The sequence below is a fragment of the Bacillus rossius genome (assembly GCF_032445375.1).
Source record: "Bacillus rossius redtenbacheri isolate Brsri chromosome 9 unlocalized genomic scaffold, Brsri_v3 Brsri_v3_scf9_1, whole genome shotgun sequence".
Lineage (NCBI taxonomy): Eukaryota > Metazoa > Arthropoda > Insecta > Phasmatodea > Bacillidae > Bacillus > Bacillus rossius.
The window spans coordinates 19,059,170-19,081,095 of NW_026962012.1; the positions used below are offsets into that span (position 1 = coordinate 19,059,170).

Below are 21,926 nucleotides of genomic sequence, written 5' to 3' on the forward strand. Positions count from 1 at the left end.
CCTGCTATTCTGCCCCTATTCAATTCACGTAAAGTTTTAAATGTTATTTTGGTGCATTGGGAGGCATTCGCTGAAGTCGAAATAAAAAATAGAAGGGTTTAACATTCCATAGTTTTGCATGGTGACAAATGAATGGGCTCTCCTATAAAACACGGGGCTCCAAACAGATCGGGTACCGATTCGATGCATACAAATCGAGTCGTGCCATAGCGACCCGCGTCTCCCCATGTGAATGTGACATGCGATCAGTGCTGTTGAGGACCGGTAGTGGGAGTAGTGATCTTGTCTCCAGCTCAGGGAGAAATATTTATTGTGCTGTTTTTATTATTGGTTTTTGCTGCAGTAAGAATCCCATTAAAAACCTTCATTTGATGCAATTTCTACCTGGTTTAATAGTTTTGATAGTATTTTTGTGGTCAATATATTTTTTGTTAGTAATTAAATTTCCCCCTACACATCTATACACAGTGTTCGCAAATTTTGAAGTATACATTTAATTGATTAAAATGCGTGTTTGAATGTCACTGCCCTGCGATCACGCGTCCTCTTAGCCAGTGGAATAGTATCCTGAAGCCCACAAAATTCAAATTCGCATGTTACTGTTTGCGCCTGCCTTTGCACAAGGTTTCGTTTCTGTACCTATGCTCCATAACAAAAGTTGCATGTTTTGATATTTTCTGCCATCCATTAAATTTATGTTACAAAATTTTCAAACAAAGACTTACTTTATGAAATTTTGAATTTTACCCAGACATGGTGCTCAAGCTGTGTTAGTTAATAATGCCATACTAACTTGACATGTGATGGTTGACCCCAAAGTGCTGCTCACGACACGCTTGCGAACTGCTGTTAGGAAGTGCTTCATGTGCATGTAGGAGAGGACTGGACAATGCAGGCTCCTCCTAGTGCTGCAGCGAGTGTGCTGTGTTCTAGGGCGAGTGGCAGAACGCGCCGCACCACACTGGACCTGTAGTGCCTGCACCTACAAGAACCACCCTCTGCTGGACAAATGCGAGCAGTGCGACATGCCTCACATCGAGCTAGGTACCTCGCCCTCTGGAGTGGCCACCACTGCCGTCTAGTCGCGCTAACACCTGACCGCATGTCAACTGTGCGTGTGTGTCTTGACCTAACCACCGTGTTCACCTGAGATGACCTCGCCGTTGTGGGCTGGACTAACCTAGTCACTGTCGCTAGCTGCATGCCGGTAAAGAAGTGCAAGTGTGAGTTGCTACTGAGCAACTATCCTTCATCAGAACAGGACTGATGTGTAGGCACAAGTGTTCAATATCATCGACAGTTGAACTGGAGGGAATCATGGTATTACCTATGGTTACATTTGGTGTAGTAACACAGACAAATGAACATGTGATATGTTTGACTGCACTCTCATGCATAATGCACCCCAAATTTGTGACACAATAAGGATCTTGTGTGTCAGCCAGTCCTGGATTGACTACACTACTATTGGAAGCTCAGTATTTCACCCGTAAGCAACATTGTAATTTTAATTTTTAGAAAGATATATTTCCCCTTCTTCATACAGCCACATTTTGGGTTCTTGACATAGTCTAGATAAAAATGTAAAATCTATTGTTTCCACTTTATCATCAGGTAACGTGGTTATTAAGGTGCATTTTCAAGTGGGGCCAAACATACTTGTGGTTTAGGACTTGTAATGTTGAAACTCACCCTTCAGTACAATACTCATTTATTTCCATTAGGAGAAACATTTCTTCAACTTGTAATTGCGATCGTGTAGGTAGTAAGCAGAAGTTTGTGCATCTCAATGACTTTGTGTGTATTAATTAATATTATAACTAGGATTGTACAATGCCAGATACCAGATGCAATAAACAGTGGAAGAAAACGAAATATGTTCCTTCAGTACATTAACAATATGTGATAATGGTTGTTTGCCTTGCAGGATTTTCTATGGTTATATTATAAACCTATTATTATGTATGTTTTAATGTTGGTTTTTTATGATTGATGGTATAGTTTTCTATAGTACCTATACATTGTGATAGGAAGATAATGGTGAAAGCATAGCCTCAGTAGACATTGGTGTGAGTGGTGCGGGGCTTCTACCTTCCCTTTAGGCACTTAGGAGTTACATATCTGTCTAGCCGCCTGATTGGCTGAAAGTAGAGCAGTTAGTGCTGACTGGAGCTCAGGCGACTGCGAGCGACCGTGAAGAGGCAGGGAGACAGCTTGTGACAAAGACTGAGTCTCCTTTAAGAGACTACATGGAAGGAGTTACATATATGTCTAGACGCCTGACTGGCTGAAAGTAGAGCAGTTAGTGCTGACTGGATCTCAGGCTCCTGTGCGACTGTGAAGAGGCAGGGAGACAGCTTTTGACTAGACTGAGTCTCCTTTAAGAGACTACGTGGAAGGAGTTACATATCTGTCTAGATGCCTGACGGGCTGAAAGTAGAGCAGTTAGTGCTGACTGGATCTCAGGCTCCTGTGCGACTGTGAAGAGGCAGGGAGACAGCTTTTGACTAGACTGAGTCTCCTTTAAGAGACTACGTGGAAGGAGTTACATATCTGTCTAGATGCCTGACTGGCTGAAAGTAGAGCAGTTAGTGCTGACCGGAGCTCAGGCTCCTGCAAGCGACCACGACGACCAGCCCAGACTGCCACTGCGCTGAGCAGCACTATCGCGTGTTGCAGGGGCGTCCATCTGTGGTCAGAGTTTTTGGCGTGTGTCTTCTAAGCGACATATGTCGTCGCTGGATAGGGTGCTTGTTTGTTGTACCCTGCTATAGTAGTAAAAGCCGTTCACCCTCGAATCACGTCCGCACGAGTCAAGTCAGTGATTGTGTCCGCAGCAAAGTAAGTGCTCAGTCCTTGTGTTAGACGCCTGTATGAGTACCTGTGTATTTATTTCCCGTTAGAGTCATGTAAAGTCATAGTATTCACAAATGATGGTGCGTAGTTAAGTATTTGTGTGATCCCTTAATAGTACCTTGTTTACGAAAACCTTAATATTATTTGCGGCCCCAGGCCAGATTTAATACGTAGTGCTCAATAATTGTATTTAATAATATATAACTAGTCTGGATCCAGGTAACGGAGTAGCCCACAATCTACGAACAGTCTCTGGTTTTACTGGAGTGTTTCAAGTAAATAATTACCATATAGACACACACATATTTATACCTTCTGTCAGGCGTTTCCTACGTAGGGAATATAACTAAATAAATTGTGAGATGTTAAAAAATTATGTTTTACGTAAAACATTTATTAGTACTCAATATTATGGCGCGCGAGGAAACTGTCCCACCCCTCTCCCGCAGAATCCCTCTTGCAACAGTCCTCAGGAGCTAGTGTTACAAGGTGTGGAAGCTGCGAGCCTTACACCACTGAGATCTGCCTGCCGGTAACTGTAATTATTCAACTGAAACTTTCGGTACTCAGTTCACCGCGAATACCTGGCCAAGTTGCGTGTAGGCGTGACCCTCCCGCCGTGACTTCTCATTCACCACGTGACCTGCTCAGGAGACAACTGCCTGAAATGAGAAGAGAGCACTCAGCAGGGGCAGCACCTAGCTAGTGATCCCCACCAGCCCTGGGCCAGAAGTCCGGGCTGACCTGCCCCTGGACCTAGCTCATGTTGTAGTTATTGTAAATTACTTCCGCGTCACTGAGATCAACCCTGTTCTCAGTCACGAGACAGCCGGTAGGCAATATACTGCCCATATTTTAATATATATTCATGCAACAATCGGAAAACTTAAAATATACAGAAAGTTTTCCATCATATATTGTTGTGACATCTGTTTTCAGTCACGGATGTGGAAGTGCAAGCTGGCCCCTTCAGTGAAAGGCTACTCAATTCTCTCCCTCCCCACAGCCCCGGCTCCTCAAACCTACATTCCCGTGAACTATGTTCATGGCGTGTAGGTTAGGAATACTGTAGTTTCTTACTTGCTGAATGTAATTTGCAGTTTGGTTACTCATAAAACAAATTTTCATTAATTACGTTTTTGAATTATTTGAAATTTTTAAAATTCACAATTTTTCTCAGTTTGTGGAACTCTGTTCAATTAAAAATCATCCGGATGCTTAAGTTTGTTTCTTAAATTATTTGTCTATAATTTGCAATATAAATTTGATTCAGTCCCTTGGCGTGCACTTTGGACCATAAGTCGTATAGATGTTTTCTAATAACTGGATTGTGATGTACCTGCAGCCAAAGATTAATGCTTGAATTCAGACTTAGTCTGTATGAGAAATGTCACTTACTGTTCACAGCTAAACTATTGTTTCTTTCCTTATCAATCAGCTGTGTTCAGCCTAAAATGCTGGTGGCCAGAGTGTATTTTCCAACTTGACCACTTGAGCCCTGTCATGAGATGTTTGAGTCCACACCTCCTACTCAAACAAATAATGCCTAAACACTACTACAACGTGACTACTACAGCATCAGTATTTTATCACATTTATTAACAGCTGTGTTTTATTATAAAACTGTAGTCGTGTATGAAGTTAACTAATGAGCATGAGTTTTTCCTCTGTGGTTATGATCACAAATACGTTATGTGCCATGTGTTTAGTTTCAACCCCATGCACTGTGTTGATACAAAGTGGTTCTAATTTCACTTAAATCTAGGAGGTCCTATTCTCATAAGTGAGTGAGGTTAACCCCATATCACAAGTTGTGTTAGTGGCATGTGAATAATGAGTGTCCTCTGTTAAGTCTCACTGCCAATAACATCTGCAGTAGAAGCCAAATGCTACCTACTTGTAGACACCACATGCTACTGAACAAACCGAAACTCTCCCCTCGTGTCCAAATCAGCACATGAGAAAGTGGTCATTACAAACAGAACACCTAGTGATGGTAAGGCAGAGCCCGTTCGGAAGACCAGAAGATGTGAAGTAGGGCATGAGTGGCGGACACAACTATTGCTGGCGGTGGTAACAGATGCACTCCTGCAGTGTTGCATCCTGGACGCAGTTGCAGGAAACGTTTTGATGTTGCATCTTGCAGACTTGCCAGCAATAAAAATAACTGACTGCTTGGCTGCCAGATCACCTGTTGAATCCAGCCACGCCTACCACCATCCCACTGCATTCATTCTGTCCGTGATACCCTGTTGAACATGCACAATAGTTCAGTGTCATATAGTCACCAGTATATTTCTTACAACCAGTGGTTTCCTCATGTGCTGGCTTCTATATTGGCAGCATGTAGGCCCTGCAGCATGTAAGGAAGGGGTGTTCACGTCGAGGTGTGCGTTGGGTTATCTCGTGCTTCCAGGGGCGAGGGACAGTGTAGTTTGTTGAGGCTTGCCTTCTTGTTAACAGAGGACATGCCTGTAACTTATCCTAATAGTTTTTTTTTTAACTTTCGGTTTTCGATATTCAGCTATTGAAAGGATTGACTTTCCCAAATACAGTTAAAAACTTTCCACCAGTATGGCACATATTTCACCTTTTCATGTGGCCTGCCTTATTTTAGTTGTGAAAATACTTATTCCAGAGTGCTTCTGTATATTCCAATTCCAGTTAGTATTGCGCCCCTGATCATCTGACAAACTGGTTAGGTAGCTACCTCGAGCTTTGAGTCAGCATAGAGGCTGAAAGAAGACTGTGTCATTTTTTATAAACTAGCTGAGTGTTCCGCAGATGTGATTCAACTAAGCGATCTCGGTCAATAAGACAATACATATTTTCTAAGTAGAAACTGAAAATGCTCGGGGACGTTGGAACATAAGTTGCAGCTTCGCAGAGATTGGTCCGTTGAGGCTAGGCATTTACACCCCTCGCCTGTTTCTGCTGCTCCACCAGTTTGTATTTGAAAATCCGTTCAGAAATGGAGCATGTTCAGTTGAGTGACCGTTCTATAGAGTTTATGTGTGTCCTTTATTAATGATTTTGTAATGTAAGCCATAAATAATATCCTTCCTGTTTCTTTTCGTTTCTGTAAATGTTCCAATGTTCGTGCAGTGACCAGCAGTTCTCGGTCTCTGTTTGCACGATCCACGAGTTGACTACGTTGTTTTAAAGGTTGCGATTGTGTTTGTTTTGTTGTGTATCTAACTGCTGTAGTAACTTTTATACTGTTGTTGCATGAGAATTGTTATAAACATACTGAATATGTTTAATACGAATGTTATTTTTGTTAGCCTCACATTAAGTACACCTATGAACATAAAAGGAATTGTTGAATATGAAGGAAAATGTACAGTATAAGATGAGTTTTATTGAACTGGTAAAGTATTGTCTTTAAATTTATTAAATCGTATAAAAAAACTGTTAATTGTTACAGGAATATTTGGGATTAATAAAATATATTTTGGTGAATTTTTGTTTTTCATAATGGTTTTATTGCAAGAATACCTATCATGTTCCTAAAACACATTATGTTTTTGTCTGAAACTCAACAATGTTCAAAGAATTTAGTCAGTTCATGAATACAAACTAAAAACTTACTATGTATATAGTGTGGTAATTATTCCCAAATATATTGTCCCTGTAGGAATAACTTGCAAAACTGTTTTCCATTTAGAATTTCTAATACCATTCATTTGTCATAAGTATAATGCGCGACCGTAGTGTGTGATAAGGCATAATTGCACTGAGACAACAATCGTTCCTGGCACGTACAGAAAACACTTGTAACATATTTCATGAGAGGTTGTAAGTAGTGGGGTTTAAATTGCTTTATATGAATCTTAATGTATTCGAAATGGTTTATGGTTGTTTTCAAATAAAAGAGTTTAGAATTAATTTTGAAATTGATATTTCTCCTGACGAAATACATGTCCGTCACACGATTCCATAATGTAGTTACCAGGAAATATAAAACAATCACTTTTGCCGATCGCTTCTCAAGAGTCCTGTTTCTTCACGAAATAATGTTGCTAGCAACGTCTTCGTCTAGGTACCGAAGAAAAGGGACCTAAGTCCTGGTGGACCAATGGACGCCTAGCCTGCGTCGTATGTCTTGACCTAGTTTCTAGTTAAAATGTCCGAGAAAGGTTTACAGCTCACTGCGGCATGGCCCCAACGTCCAGACGTGACCACACATGAACTTGGTTTGGTGTGATCCGCCACTCAGTACTGAGACGGCCCAACTGCCTGCCGCCATACAACGTACATTTGTATTAATTCGTACTTCTGATCAGTGTTCAGGAGTTCACATTAAGCTTTTTATTTCTTCATTCCAAGGGGAATACTTATTATTTAAGCTTTAGACAGTTTGTTCGCCCGCGGACCGTTCTACTGCGCAAGTGGCCGAACGCGCAAACCTTCCAATTCCCATTCTCTGGTGGCAGTGGGTCATGTTAGTCCCGCCTGGATGCAAGTGCCACCTCTAGTGCACTAGAACAAACCTTTTAGGTTTAACTGTAATGCCACTGGCTACTTCATGATATGGTTTGCATTTCTAGCACAAAAACACATTTCATGTTTGTTGACTGTTTAAATCGTAAAAAAATTTGAGAATTTTGAAATGCTAAGTAAAATTAATGAAAATTTATAAAGAAATTCAAACCATTTCTTGAAGTAGCCAGTGGCATTGCAGTTATTTCTAAAAAATTTCAGTTGTGCAATAAATTAAATTCTCCTTATTTGTACAACCCAAAAATGTTAAAAATGTAAATTTGGCAGCTAATTGTGCAAAACGTATGCGCTGTATATATTTTTCATTTCGTGAAAGTTAAACAATTGAAAAAGTCTAAAAGTTGATCAGTGATTAATATAAATATAATATCTTGACCTAAAGTGGAAGGCACCCCCTTAAAGCACGGCCGGTTAGACACCCGTGTTGTATTACCATACCACCTACGTGCCATAGCTGCCGGCTCAGCTAACCTAGGCCAGCACTGCACCAGGAGTTACCCCACCCTCCTTCCGGGGTCAGCTTCAACTATGCTCGTCGCTAGCCCCCCTAGTGACAGTGTCCGTGGTGCAGTAGCCGGTTGTACTTCTAGTGATCTTTACCATCTAATTCAGGATCACATCCGCGGCGAATTAATCATCATGTAGTTACTATAATTGAGGGCTTTTAATCCCTCGACAGTAGTATATATTGGCTGGTACTGGCACTGGGTTATGGGTGTGGATTGATGATTGTTTACATTGTGATGTCACGACGGACATCTTGGATGATCTTGACCTAAGCCGCCATATTGGATTATGTCACCGTTGGAATTTCTGTTATGGCAGCCATCTTGAAAATCTTTATTTATTATCCCATTTTAGTGAAATAAATTCTAAAATTAATAAAAAATATGATTTAAATAGTAATCAAAATATTTAAAAAACACAGTTGCATATATCGTTACACTCGCCATCTTGGATTACAGAAATGATGCTTTCGTTACGCCCGCCATTTTGGATTACTATGACGCTATCGTTACACTTGACATTATGTCCGCCATGTTAGATTCTAGAACGTTGCAATTTCTGTTATGGCTGCCAGCTTGAAAATCCGTAATTTTAATGGTATATATTCGGAAAAAAAAATTAAAATTGATAATTTCATTTAATTAAATTTTAGTAAAATATTATTTTAAATCGTACTTACAACATGGAGTCCTCAGTTCGAACCCAGTAAGAGCAAAAATAAAAAATGGCGACATACCCTTCCTCCACGGAAGCCAGAGACACCTCCCACCACTAATGCCAAGCTATATATAATGCCTGCTGGTATGACATGTCAGCCATATTGTTTTCGTCTGCTGGAGACCACTATCTTGTTTTCATCTGCTAGAGTGTGTTACCATCATATTAGTTTAAGTTTTACCTGCTGGAGTGCAGTAATCGTTTATTATTACTGTGGCACCTGCCATCTTGACCTTTGGGCACCATCTTGGAAATTCCATCATTCATTAAACAAATTTGCAATCAATATACTGATTTATTCGATCGGTTCCTGTCCTTGGTTCGATCCCTGGGCGATGCAAAAAAATTAATTTTATGTAAAAAATAATTTTAATAAATATGGTGAAAAGTCCTAAAAGAGGCTTAAGTTCCTCCTATACCTGCCTCCAGTTAGCCGATGATGAAATATTGACCACCATCTTGAAATTCTGAAATTATTTAGCTTATAATTCGGGAAAAAGTTCTAAATTCATCAAAAAAATCACTCATTAATTTAATGATTAAATAGATGGATTTCTGTGCATCGTTAAGCCTTTATCAACGCAAAACAATATAATTTCAAGTAAAAGCATACTAATTTAATTAAAATTATCTTAAAGTTACAGGTTTGAGAAAATAAAGAAAAAAATCGTACGTAAAATTAATTTCATAAATTCTACAAATAAAAGCAAGTAAATTACTAGCGTTTCTCGATTTCTACAATCTTAGAATGCGAAGCGAGTCCTTTGCATCCCTTGTCATGTATTTCCGAGTCACTTGTACATAACAGTTGATTAACCATGCATGTTCATTCAGTAGCCAGGCACGTAATAGGCGGCCAGGTGCATTCAGTTTGTGGCCGACATGTTCAGTTACCAGCCAGACATGTCCAGTCAGCATCAAGGCGCGAGCAGTTGGTGGCCAGGCATGTATTCGACGGTCAGACACGACCATTAGGCGACAATATGCGCCCGGTCGGTAGCTAGGAATGTGCGTTCATTAGGTGGCAAGTCATATCTAGTTGGTAGCCAGGCGCATCCAGTAGGTGTTCAAACACACCCAATCAGTAGCCAAAAGGTATTTTTCGTCGATACTCGGTGAACATTTTTAATCAATTCATGCAGAAAACAATGCACATAGGCCAAGCGTCTCCGAACCAGGAGATTTCATTCTCCGATATGCGATAATCATTTTAAACATGTCATGTTCAATGTCACGCCAATATACCAGTCGTCTCCGAACCATGAGTCCAATCATGTCCGGAGTACAATCTTTTCTATGCTTATTCATCGACAAAAGGAAGCAGTTTCTGATAAGAAAGTAGGTACATTAGTAAAAAAAAAAAAAAAAAAAGGAAGCACAATGAACGGAAAGGAAGCACAAACGGAAGTACATTCGACAAAGAGGAATATCAATCAACGAAATGAAAGCACATTCGTCAAGGAGGAAGCACAATCAATGAAACAGAAGCACAATCAACGAAAAGGAAGTACATTCGACGAAGAGGAAGCGCAATCAACGAAAAGGAAGCACATTCGACAAAGAGGAAGCACAATTAACGAAAAGAAAGCACATTCATCAAAGAGGAAGCACAATAAACGAAAAGAATGTATATCCAGTGGATTTAAATGTCGAAGATAAAATAAGATTTTAACATTATTATTTAAAGTTTCAATGCATCTGTTTCAAAATTTGTTTATAGTTCTTTTATATAAGAATCCAGTCTTGAAGAACTTCACCACAGTCTTATATTGAAAATAGTTAACTGCTTTATAGCACAAACAAAAGATTCACATTATAAGTTATTACATAACAAATATAAACCACAAAAAATTAATACATCTTACTTTAAATATGTATATATTACACAAGGAAATTACAAAAATTAGAACATATGTGACATCCAGATTGCCAATAAAAGAAAAAAAAAGAAAAATTAAGTAAGCCGAGATGCACCACACAACAGCTGTGCAATGGCACAATGCTCAGCATGCCAGTGAAGCCGATAAAAATGAATTTATCATTTTTAAATACATTAGGAATGTAATTTAATATTAATATGTGGCCTCTGTGTTAATCCAAGTTATAAACTATCTGTGTGCCAAATTTCATTCAAATGCGTTCAGTTGTTTTTGCTTGAAAGAGTAACAAAAATTCATCCATCCATCCATCTTCACAAATTTTGGCGTTTATATATTAGCACGATTCTGATTGAACAACACTACTTTCTTAACTGTAGCAAATCAAAATGTGTCCTTGGCCGTTGACACAAAAATAAAATAAAAAATAAACCAGTAGGTTTGCCAGTAGTACAATTATCTGTGACATGACAGTCAAACAAGAACCTTCTCATTGTTACCTCCCAGTTAGATGCTTTTGAAGATAAAGCACTCTTCAGGACACAAATGAAGGTGCTGACTGTATTTCCAATGACACCCTTGCTTACGGGGTGATGTGGTGCACCTTGAATAATTGCGACTCCATTTTAAACCAAAAAGTTATTAAACTCGCTGCAAGTGAAACTATCATGACTATCACACACCAAAGTCTTGAGCTCTCTCCCAGAGGGTGTGCCAGGCTGTTATGCTTGATGTCGTGTGAGGCCGCCATGGTTTGTGATTGGTTCACACGGACTCCAGTGCTGACGAAGGCGTGTCGTGAAAAGCCGACCATGAGCGATCTCCTCGTAGAGAGTAACGCTATGATGAGATCGGTTTTTTGTGTTATTTTAGTACAGAAAATTAATCAATTGCGCTAACTGAAAGAAAAAGGAAGAAAAGTCGATGGTGGGTTAGAAAGTGAGTAGTATACAATAGCCGGTCCGAGCCCAGGAGTATGAGTATGGTGCCTGTTGCCAGTCCGCCTTATTGAATCCTGATGTCATGGCGGCCATATTCAATTACCTAAAACTTGAGCTTGGATCTTGACCTAAACCATCAAAATTTGCCAAAAGTGATTCAAAATTCACAAAATTTTTCCCCAAATTCGTCGAAATACTCCAAAATTTCCTGTTTTTTGGAAAAAAAATATTCCGCAAAAATCTCAAAAATTATGATTAAAAAAATCTATTTCGAAGGAATAATTCCCGTTTGAGGAAAAATTTTCCATTTAAATCCTTAAAAATCCAACGGCTTGAATTTTCATAAAATGTGGCTTCAATTCCCCAGCGACAAGCTGCCATAAAACGCACCTTGACAATTAGGATGTCATGGCCACCATTTTGGATTATTACATCACTGTTGCAGTTTTTGTTATGGCCACCCTCTTGAAAATCGGTATTTTTATGCTAGGAAATCGAGAAAAATTTAAAAATTTATAAAAAATAGTTAATAAAAATTAAAATAAAAAACATTCCTTCATATTGGATTATGACAGCAGGGCCGATATCTCAAAAATTCGTATTTTTATAATAGGAATCCATATTTTTATTAAAATTAAAAAAAAATTAATTAATTAAAACGCACTCATGGAGACTTTGATTAGAACCCACGAGAACAAAAAATTTGTCGACAGACCCTTTCTCTTTGGAAGCCATCATTACTCAGTCCAATAATATGTAATAAGACGGATGAGAAACATAGTCACGAAGTACGAACTTCCTTCTCCTTGGTGTCTAGCGAAGCCATCCTTCTTTTGCGATCGTTAGTGAGCATCCCGCATCCCACATAAATTAAATAAATAAATGTTGACTCAACACAACCCATGCACTGTGTGTTCATTCCGTTTCCTGCGTGTACTGTGTGTCCATTGCGTGTTGGATCGAATGAAGCTTTGGAGCTCTTGGAGAACTTGTAGCTGATAGGTAATTGGAGCATTGTAGCTAAATGTAGATGGATCTCATGGCGCGATTTGAAGCTCTTGAAGCCTAGCGTATATTGGTGATATCAAATTCCTGTGACGAGAACGTATCACACCGAATCGAATTTTTTTCGATCATATGGACTTCTATTTTTAAAGTTTTGACTCGTGTATTATAGTAAATGGTTCTTGATTTGACTAGCATATTATTCCATCGGGTGCATGTATATAAGCGAGTCCTAGACAGCAGGTCGCTCAGTTTGTTACTGTCGTCGACGATGTAAGGATCGCCTAGTTTGTTTCATCTGGTGCATAAGTCACGTAATTACTTGTTCTTGTGAACTCAATGGCATCTTTACCATTTTTAACGGCGAAACCGATGGAGATTGTACCATCGACTATGGTAACCATGACGTCAGCGATGACGATGATGGAGGAGATCCCGTTGGCAACGACGACGCCAACACTGGAGGAGACTTCAACAGTCGTGGTAACACCAGCAGAAGAGACTTTAATGCCGGTAGTGCTGGCTGCACAGGAAACCTCGACAAACGCTGTTTCGCCCTCGATGGAGACTTCAATGGATGGTGATTCGTCAACAACTTACGAACATCGCTGCTGTTACTGCAACAAGATATTCTCAAACATCAGCAATGCTCGTCGATACGAGAAGAGAGAATGTGCTAAGAATCCTCCTCGCAAAATGTTTGGCTGTGAAAAATTTCATAAGCAGTTTTCCAGATAATATAATATGAAAACGCACATGAAGACATGCAATGGTCCTGCTGCGCGGCAAAAAGTAAGACAACGATGCATTGATGTTCATAAGAGTATGCCTGGAAATGGTACAACTGTGGCAACGTCAGTATCTGGATCGGATCTGAAAAGAACGTCTTCATCGCCATGGTATCATTGCATCTACTGCGATATGTCGTTCGCATTTTCCCATGTAGCACGAAGACCTTAACGGAGTAAATGCAAGAAGAATCCTTCTCGTATAAAGTTTCGCTGCGATGAGTGTCATGTTTGGTTTACACGTATTGATAGTTTTCGATGACATGCGAAAAAATGTAACGGTAAAATCCGTGTGCCTACTGTTGAACTACCTGCAGAAATTTAGACTATCTAAATACGTTTAGTGAGCCGAAGGACATTTGTACTTTTCTTGACGATATCAGGCAGAACATAATCAACTTACTGATGATGTAGCAACAAACGGTCCATTAAAATATAACTTGTGGTTGGACTGTACATATGGAAAGCCATATCCGTTCGATGACATAGTGAAGAAGTGTGCATTCAAGACATCGGCTGCAGTAATTTACAGTTCTGACAATGTGAAGCAAACTGTTAACCACGGTATCCAGAAACTCTGTCTAGAAGAGGACTATGTCAGTAAAGGTTCTGGCTGGTCTGTGTCTAGTATAAACCGTTTTGAGCTAAGAATTAGTCATTTCACGCCTATGCAGGCCTAAATGTTTATAAGATTGCTAGCTTTCGCAAGTGTTCCTAGTAGAATAGAAATTATTTAATAAATATTATGTTTGTTAAAGAACTTGTGTTTTATTTCTCGAACCTGTCACTTTTGTGGTATTTTTACATAAAATTATTATTTTTTGTTTTATCCAGGGATCGATCTAAGGACAGTAATCGGTCGAATCAATAAATAAATTTATTAAAAATTTATTTAATAAATTTTGCAATTTTTCCCGAATTTCTAGCTGAAATTTATGACAGTTTTCTCCGAGTGCTCCTGTTTTTTTCTAACAATATACATTGATAGTTTTCTCCAGGTATAAAATTTATTTAATATTAAGTTACACTTGGCACTGACCGAGTATCAAAAAGAGGAAAGAAATCCATCGATTTAATATATAAAATAATGAGTGATTTTTTCGGTGAATTTTGGAATATGGTGGGCACAACGGCTTACTGGAGGTTGACAGTAAAGGATTTTAAGCCTCTTTAAGAATTATTTTTTTTTTTACATGAAATCAAAATTTATTGCATCGCCCAGGGATCGAACCAAGGACAGGAATAAATCAGTATATTGATTGCAAATTTATTTATTAAATTAATTTTTGAATTTTTCCAGAATTTTCTAGCTAAGTAATTAAACAATTCCAAGATTGCATTAAAATTTCAAGATGGCGGTTGCATAAGTAATAATAAATGATTACTGCACTCAAGCGGGTAAAATATTAACTAATATAATTGTAGCACACTCTGGTAGACGAAGACAAAATGGTGGTTTCCAGCAGACGAAAACAATATGGCCTGACATGATATCGTACCAGCTGATAATATATACCTTCATATTGGTGGTGGGAGGTCAGACTGCAGTTGGCTTGCATGGAAGAAGGATCTGTCGACATTTTTTTTACTCTTACCGTGTTCGAACCGAGGACTTCCAGGTGTAAGTGTCGGTTTTATATAGTATTTTATTAAATTGTGATTAATAAAAATTTACTATAATTTTTGAAATTTTTTCCAAATTTATAACATAAACGAAAAGTGTAACGATGACATCATACTTAACCAAGATGGTAGGCATAACGAAAAATGCAACATTTATAGAATCCAAGATGGTGGCCATAACGATATTTGCAACAGTGTTTTTTTTTTTAGATTTTTAAATAAAATTTAATTTTTCCCGAATTTCTATCATTGAAATTACAGATTTTCAAGATGGCGGACATGACATCATACTAGCTGACAATATATGTATACCTTAATATAAGTGGTCAGTTTGCCGGTGGCTTCTGTGGTGGAAGGATCGATCGCCATTTTTTATTTTTTGTCCTCACTGTGTTCGAACCGAGGACTCCGAGCTCCATGTCGTAAGTGTATGTTTATTAAATATTTTATTAAAATTTTATTAATTGAATTTTTTATAAAATTTAAAAAAAATTCATTAAAATTGGTTAATAAATAAAGATTTTCAAGATGGCGACCATAACGGAAATTGCAACGGTGACATAATTCAAAATGGTTGCCATGGCATCCTAATTTTCAAGGTCATGACCTCGGCGGCTTAGATCGGCTTAATACTTTTAAGCCGCTTTTAGGATTTTGTGTTCTTTCTAAAGTAAACGTCTTTTGAGGTTTTTCAAAATCCTAATTTTTGAATGAACAAATTTTTTGAGATTTTTTGGCAGGATATTTCCAAAAAACTGGAAATTTTGGCAAATTTTGACAAATTTTGAAGGTCCAAGGTCAAAGTTATCCAAGATGGCCGCCGTGACGTCACAATCCAATATGATGGTCGGCACCTCGGCACCTCACCCTGAACCCTGTGCCCAGAGGAACTTTTACATACTACTCTATGACAACTGCACATCGCTGTGATCTCTATAACCTGTTGCCATTTTACATTGAATATGACTTTATAGCTGTATCTATGAGTATTATTGCCACATGTGTGCTGTATCTCTGTACATTAAATCATTATGCAATGTTAGAATTGTTGTCGACCAAGGGATATTATTACAGCCTGAACAGTAATGTGTTTGTTGCATGTAGCTGGTGGGGAGACTCAAGACATTCACATCCACGTGACACACCACAACTTCCCGACCAGACGTGAGTACACACCCGCAGTTTCATGTGCAGAGACTGTACTACTAACCGTGTGGTCATAACTGCCTGAGATCTCACCTTGTGACACTCCACCTTGTCCTCACTTTCAGCTAACAGAGTATGTCAATCGTGACAACCAAAGTAGTGGTTGTGTTCACATAACTAATTGGTTTATTTATATTTATATTTCTCTTTAAACTCGTATCACTAACCACTGCAATGCATACTAAAATGACTCTTAGGTGATTATTCATTAGGGGATGTGTATGAAACCATCAGTTTTGAATCCACACACAAAAGAACCAGCCCTGTTCCCATCCACCTCCCAACACTCTTCTTACCCTATTTAGTTATTAGTCTATTCGTTATGTCATTAGAGGAGATGTATGCATGAAGTCTTCCCCATTCTTCACCTCTTCCCCTCTCTTCGTAGCAGAAGCAGAGACAAAAATACCCCAGGGTGTACGCCCCCCAGGAAGATACTCGTGCAGATGAGGCTAGAGATCGTGGCATATCCCGGTCCTCGAGTGCAGGTTGTTGCTAGGGTGCTGTGCGGCTTGGCTGGCTGATACTGAACTGATGCGGTGATGTGACGACCCGCGCCCTCACTACTGGTTCACACTGAGCTGGGTATTTTCAGGTCCACAGAAGTCGACACTCGACATGGCATGCAGAGACGTGCATTATTCATACTCGAGGGTTACGCGCCTCATTATCGGGGCTGAAATAATGTGAAGTTACATATCGATATGAAACACTTCCCTAACACAATAGCCATGTATCACGTATTTTATTATTTATGCGGTTTGATGTTATGCATAGTCATGGAACAAATTACCCTAACACAAAATTACGCGTCGTGGCCCGTTTCCACGGAACATGACCACACACAACCATCCCTAACAAATAACTGGCACAGAATAAATAGAAGCAGGAGGCTATTGGGTCCAAAATTGACCACACATGTCGCACAAAGACAAGAGAGCCCCGAATGTCCATGGGCTTAACAAAACCTAATGTTGCATGGGCTCCGCGGCGCGACACGCGTCTAGTCACAGCGACAAGGGACTAACTAACTAGTCACTCAGCATGGCGGCGGCTACTAGGCATCGCTTCCCACGGGAACTGCGGAGTGGGCGAGTCAGGACTTTCCAGCGGATTCATATCAGGTCAGTAATTCTTAGAGATTATGAAAACATTATCTATTAATTCGGTGCATACTTAATGAGACATATATGTGGACATAAAGACCCTTGTTCGATTGTCGTGCATGCGGTAATCGATATATGGGCGGCGGTGTTCGTTCGGCGCGCAGCACCATGTTGCACTCGCAGACACCGGGCATGTTCGCCACACATGCACAGCTGCGCACACGCCCCTGCGAAGTGAACACTGGGCGAGCAGGGTGTCTCAATTATTTCTAAAAGTCTGTATTTGCTCAATATGTACAATGAGTTGCAGTTCCACAGCGTTTGTAGTTGTCATTCTACAATCCCAAAATCAGCATAATCAGCATGTTCAATATAAATACAAAAGTTATGCATTCAGCACAATATTAGCAGTTCTCGACAACTGTGGATTCAATGCATTGTTTTATATACATATATACAAAAGATTGTAGTTGTCAATATTTTAGCATGGTCACGCCTTGATCGTTGGTTCAAATGTGTGTACAAGATGCTTTCATGGCACACGAGACACATCCATACTTTTGGCGAGTGGAGAGCTGACAAAGGCTCGCTCAAGCCTCTCCATGGTGAAGCGGAGTATCACGGGAGTACTTGTGTGAAACCCTTCGAGAGAATGTTGTTGATGGGGAGGCAATGAATCACTGATCTTCTTCTTCAACATGTGGAGATGGCGAGAAACTGTAACATTTATTTGACACCATAGACTTAAGTAAAACTGGAGAAGGAGAAGGTGAAGGAGGAAGGAATTGAACACACAGTAGTGTTACAACATATACGAGGTTTGAATATATTTGCCAGTAAAAACATTTCTTTCGAATATGTGTTTACTCCACAGGCCCAATGACCAGTCCACATAACATAGGAGTAGATTCCTACTCCATAGGAAGCATTAAAAGATAATATGCCAGCATGAAGGTGCAGAGAAAAATAAATAAGTACAAAATTTATCAACTAAAACCGAGATAATGAAGGAGACTACTGGAAGTGTTTTACATACAGAAAGGACCCCACAGTAGCATATAAATGCCAATCTCTGAGATGCACTGCTAGTCATCTCCTGTAGACAACTACACTTTGGTTATATATTACATGTAAACAATGCTTCGGAAATCAATATGATATTGGGTTATTTAAAACTGATAAAAAAATGTATGTTGGCATTTTAGATATTGATCGAATAGGAATTACGTGTAAAAGATTAATCAGTTATCTTATATGCATAAAGCTTTGGTCAGACACCCATGAATTTGATGATATTCCTAACACAGGCTTCATACTTTATTATTTTTGTTCATTATCATGCATATAGTTCGATGTGTCAAACCTTAAAGCCAAGTAAGGGGGAATCGAAGCATACACGTCACGATAATCGATGTGATGAAGAAGAGAATCAGTTTCTGAATAGAGATTGTGCAGATAGGTCAAGGTGGATTTAACCTTCATGTAGTTGCTGTGTAAGTCACAAAGATAAGGATAAATCCGAAATCGCCATACCATTGTAATGGGGCTTATTAAAGGTTATCGCACAATTTGCTAGCTTGAAGAGAACCAGATTGTGATCAATGATATGCCTAGATTGAATGTCAGGTGACCTATCAATTCTGCTAAAACATAAATTGAGCCATGCCATAAAACAAATATCTCGTTTCCGGCAGGGACCTGAAGCGATTTCATAAGGATTGAATTTTTAATCATTTTGTAAAACATGTTTTTTAATCAGTTCGCAGCCTGAGCACGGCATTGTTAATGAAATGTATTATAAAGTACCTCCCATTATTTTTAAGGATTAATTTATGAATATTGTCAAAGAACGCTCCAAATACACAATGGTGTTATAGTATCTTCACATGTAGTTTATAATTATATTGTGATTCGAGAATTAACAAAGGTTTTTTCATTGTGCCATTTGACAGAATGTCATTCATAGGTGCAAGATGCAGATCTGATAGCCGATTGTGGCAATCATTGCGGAAGGTCAGATCAACTTCCCAAAAATGTGAGTTATCACCATTTGTGTCAATAGGGCAAAGTCCCAATTTGAATAGTCTGTTTTCTCTACCTACTAGAAAATACTGACCATGAATTTTCCCAGAATTGTGTGACCAAAGATATTAGACATTTAAATAGATGATGTAGTACATAGGGGTTGGAGTCTAAGTCGGCCACGTAATGGTTATTGGTCTTTGTGCAATAATGGCTGACATTGCTAATGCCAGCTTACACTATAGTCTGCAGGAAGACGTGCTTATGATACCGTACCATGCAAGTGATTGGACCATTATGTAGTGTGCCTGATCAAGATTAAAAATACTGAATGCAAACTGAATGAAATTGCTCGAACATGTTACCAATGAACACATGTCCACCTTTAAGCACAGTAGGGTGTAGTAATCTAGTATATTTCAGTAGAAAACATTGCACATAGATCTGGCATGAGCACATAACCCATATTTAATGTCATTCCTAGTAAGATCATTGTGCAATGCCTCTCAAGGGGGTAGCGAAGTAGTCTTCAGTTCATTCATATACCTGACAATGTAATAAGGGAAGGCCCCCTTCCTACGAGTCGAAAAAGTGTGCTTTAGGCCTACCTGGTAACTAGACTCAAATAAGGCTCAGCTATACCAGTGAGAGATTGCCGACCGGAATTTCCAGATGTAAGATTTAAAAAATTAAAGGACTGAACAAATAAATAAGTACAGTGTGTATACCTCCACATGTAGCAATACATGCAATCGGCATGTTCTTCATAATACTCTTGTAACAATCAAGAGTAATACCTAGAAGTTTAACCTCACCATGATTCTCCAGAATGAACGCACCATCAGGTTGTGGAAAGTGATGAGTGACGAAGGACTACATTAAAAAGTGGGCATCATAGTTTTGGGGATTATGGAAAATAGCCACAAGTTAATTAATTTGCCGTCTCAATTCAAATTTACACTTGCAATGAACATAGCAAAGAAATTTGATGGTCAAGTGGTCATGGTCCAGCACTGGCGCGCCTGTGCCATTGTAAGAACAGTTTTTAGCATATATTATGTAAACCTTTGTCGTGTTAATCAAAGTGGATACCATGTTAGCAACACGGTTCTCACCGTTAAAGTGCACATACTTATAAAGCAAAGCATTGTATGAACAAACTAAATGAATGCTACATGCCTAAGTTACATGTTCGTTTATCATTGTGGTGCTGGAGGCACAGTTTGACCGTGGGTTTAGTTAGTTCTCTGTACCGTAATATGGTACAAAACTCATCCTTTTTCGCGTAGCTGTCGTGGCGGCCTGTGTTCTGGGAAGATGCCCGACTGGGGAGCCCGAGGCTGTGGAATCGCTCTCAGAGAAAAAAAAAATGAATTCGAAAAATTAACTATACATTTTAAGACAACCTGTAACTTAATTTTAAAAATTGTTTTGTTAATTTATCTAAAAAATGTCGATATTCTTATGAAAATTCGAATAAATTTCTTATATGTTATATAATGAACCTAGTTGATATATCCTTGCTTCGCTACGGAAGTCTACAGGCATAACATACATGCATACAGACACAGGGACAAGTTGTTTTATTATTATAGATTTACCCATAATAGCAGCAAAGTATTAAAAATCCCATTAAATTTATCATAAACTTGAATCGAAACTGAAATGTTAACCATACCACACGACTACATTAAAGAAAGGAATGAAATATAAAAGTGAAATATTCTGCAAAGGATTTCTCACAATCTTAACAAAAGTGATGATAAAAATCTGCAAAGAATTTTACAATTGTTTGACTACTTTATTCATCAAGCAGAGTATGTACGCATTATTCACATGGAATAGTGAAGGTTTGTATAGATGAAGGGCGATCAAAATATACTTTTTTAGAGCTGCTCTATGACCTACTATTAACCTAAAAAAACACATTATTAAGATTATTTTTGTATTTAGATATACCGTAATCAGTCAGTGAATTGGTGGGTTTTAGATTTTATGATTAGCCAGTATCATTGTACTTGAGACAATTGCTGTGTCTTTATTGTTAAGATTATCTCAAACCATACTCATGTGACAGATTCCATTAATCAGTTTAACAAAAAAAATTATAAAATTGAAGATTTCTTTATTTTTGGTCTTAAGGCCTACTCAATTGAAACAATTTTAGAGCTGAAATTTAAAAAAATCCCCAGTGTGACACTAGATCCTAATCCCAATCATATTAACATAATTGTAGCTTTTAAAGTCCTTTTGATTTTACTAACAAGGGGAAAAAATGTTTTAGTATATTTCCTGTGAAGAAAATATATATTTATCGATTTTAAAACGAATGTACTTTCAATGCCATGTATCAGTTTATCATTCAAAAATATATAGCAAATAATTTATTAATCCTTTTTTGACCATAATAGTTTCAATTTAAGGCTAGACGTAGTTTCTATTTTCTTTGGAAGTTTCAATACTTTGATTATAATATTTGTAGATGTGCTTTAATATAAAAAAATGGTGAGAGTGTTTTTTTTAAAAAATAGTAGAAACCATCCAAAAATCTGGGAATCAAGTTATAAATACGGAACCGACTTCACTTACGCTGTCGAGGTCCAGATAATGAAAAAAAAAAAAAAAGTCATTTGAAGATGTCCAAAAACAGTGATCTTTGAAAAATAAAAATATGATCGAAAAGAGCTAAAAAAAAATCAAATAAATAAACTTAAAAGAAATAAAATTTTGAAAAAATTGTTATGATGTACGAACTCCCCTTGAAGAATACATGTA

The 21,926-nt window shown here is 38.4% G+C and overlaps 1 protein-coding gene across 9 annotated transcripts in view; it reads left to right on the top strand.

Moving 5' to 3' along the window:
• LOC134542678 (TGF-beta-activated kinase 1 and MAP3K7-binding protein 2) overlaps positions 1–21,926 on the top strand; it is a 213,601-nt gene that overhangs the window by 138,971 nt on the left and 52,704 nt on the right. For 7 of the 9 annotated variants that reach the window (XR_010076845.1, XR_010076844.1, XM_063387121.1 and 4 more), the window contains 2 exons: positions 934–1,044; positions 15,922–15,981. Coding sequence is in view for 7 of the 9 variants with exons in the window: in XM_063387121.1 (XP_063243191.1) it covers positions 934–1,044; positions 15,922–15,981 (171 nt within the window). In the remaining 2 variants the exon portion in view is untranslated. Of the gene's footprint in view, positions 1–933; positions 6,319–15,921; positions 15,982–21,926 lie in introns of those variants that run through there. The other 2 variants (XM_063387126.1, XM_063387124.1) reach the window with 1 other exon arrangement.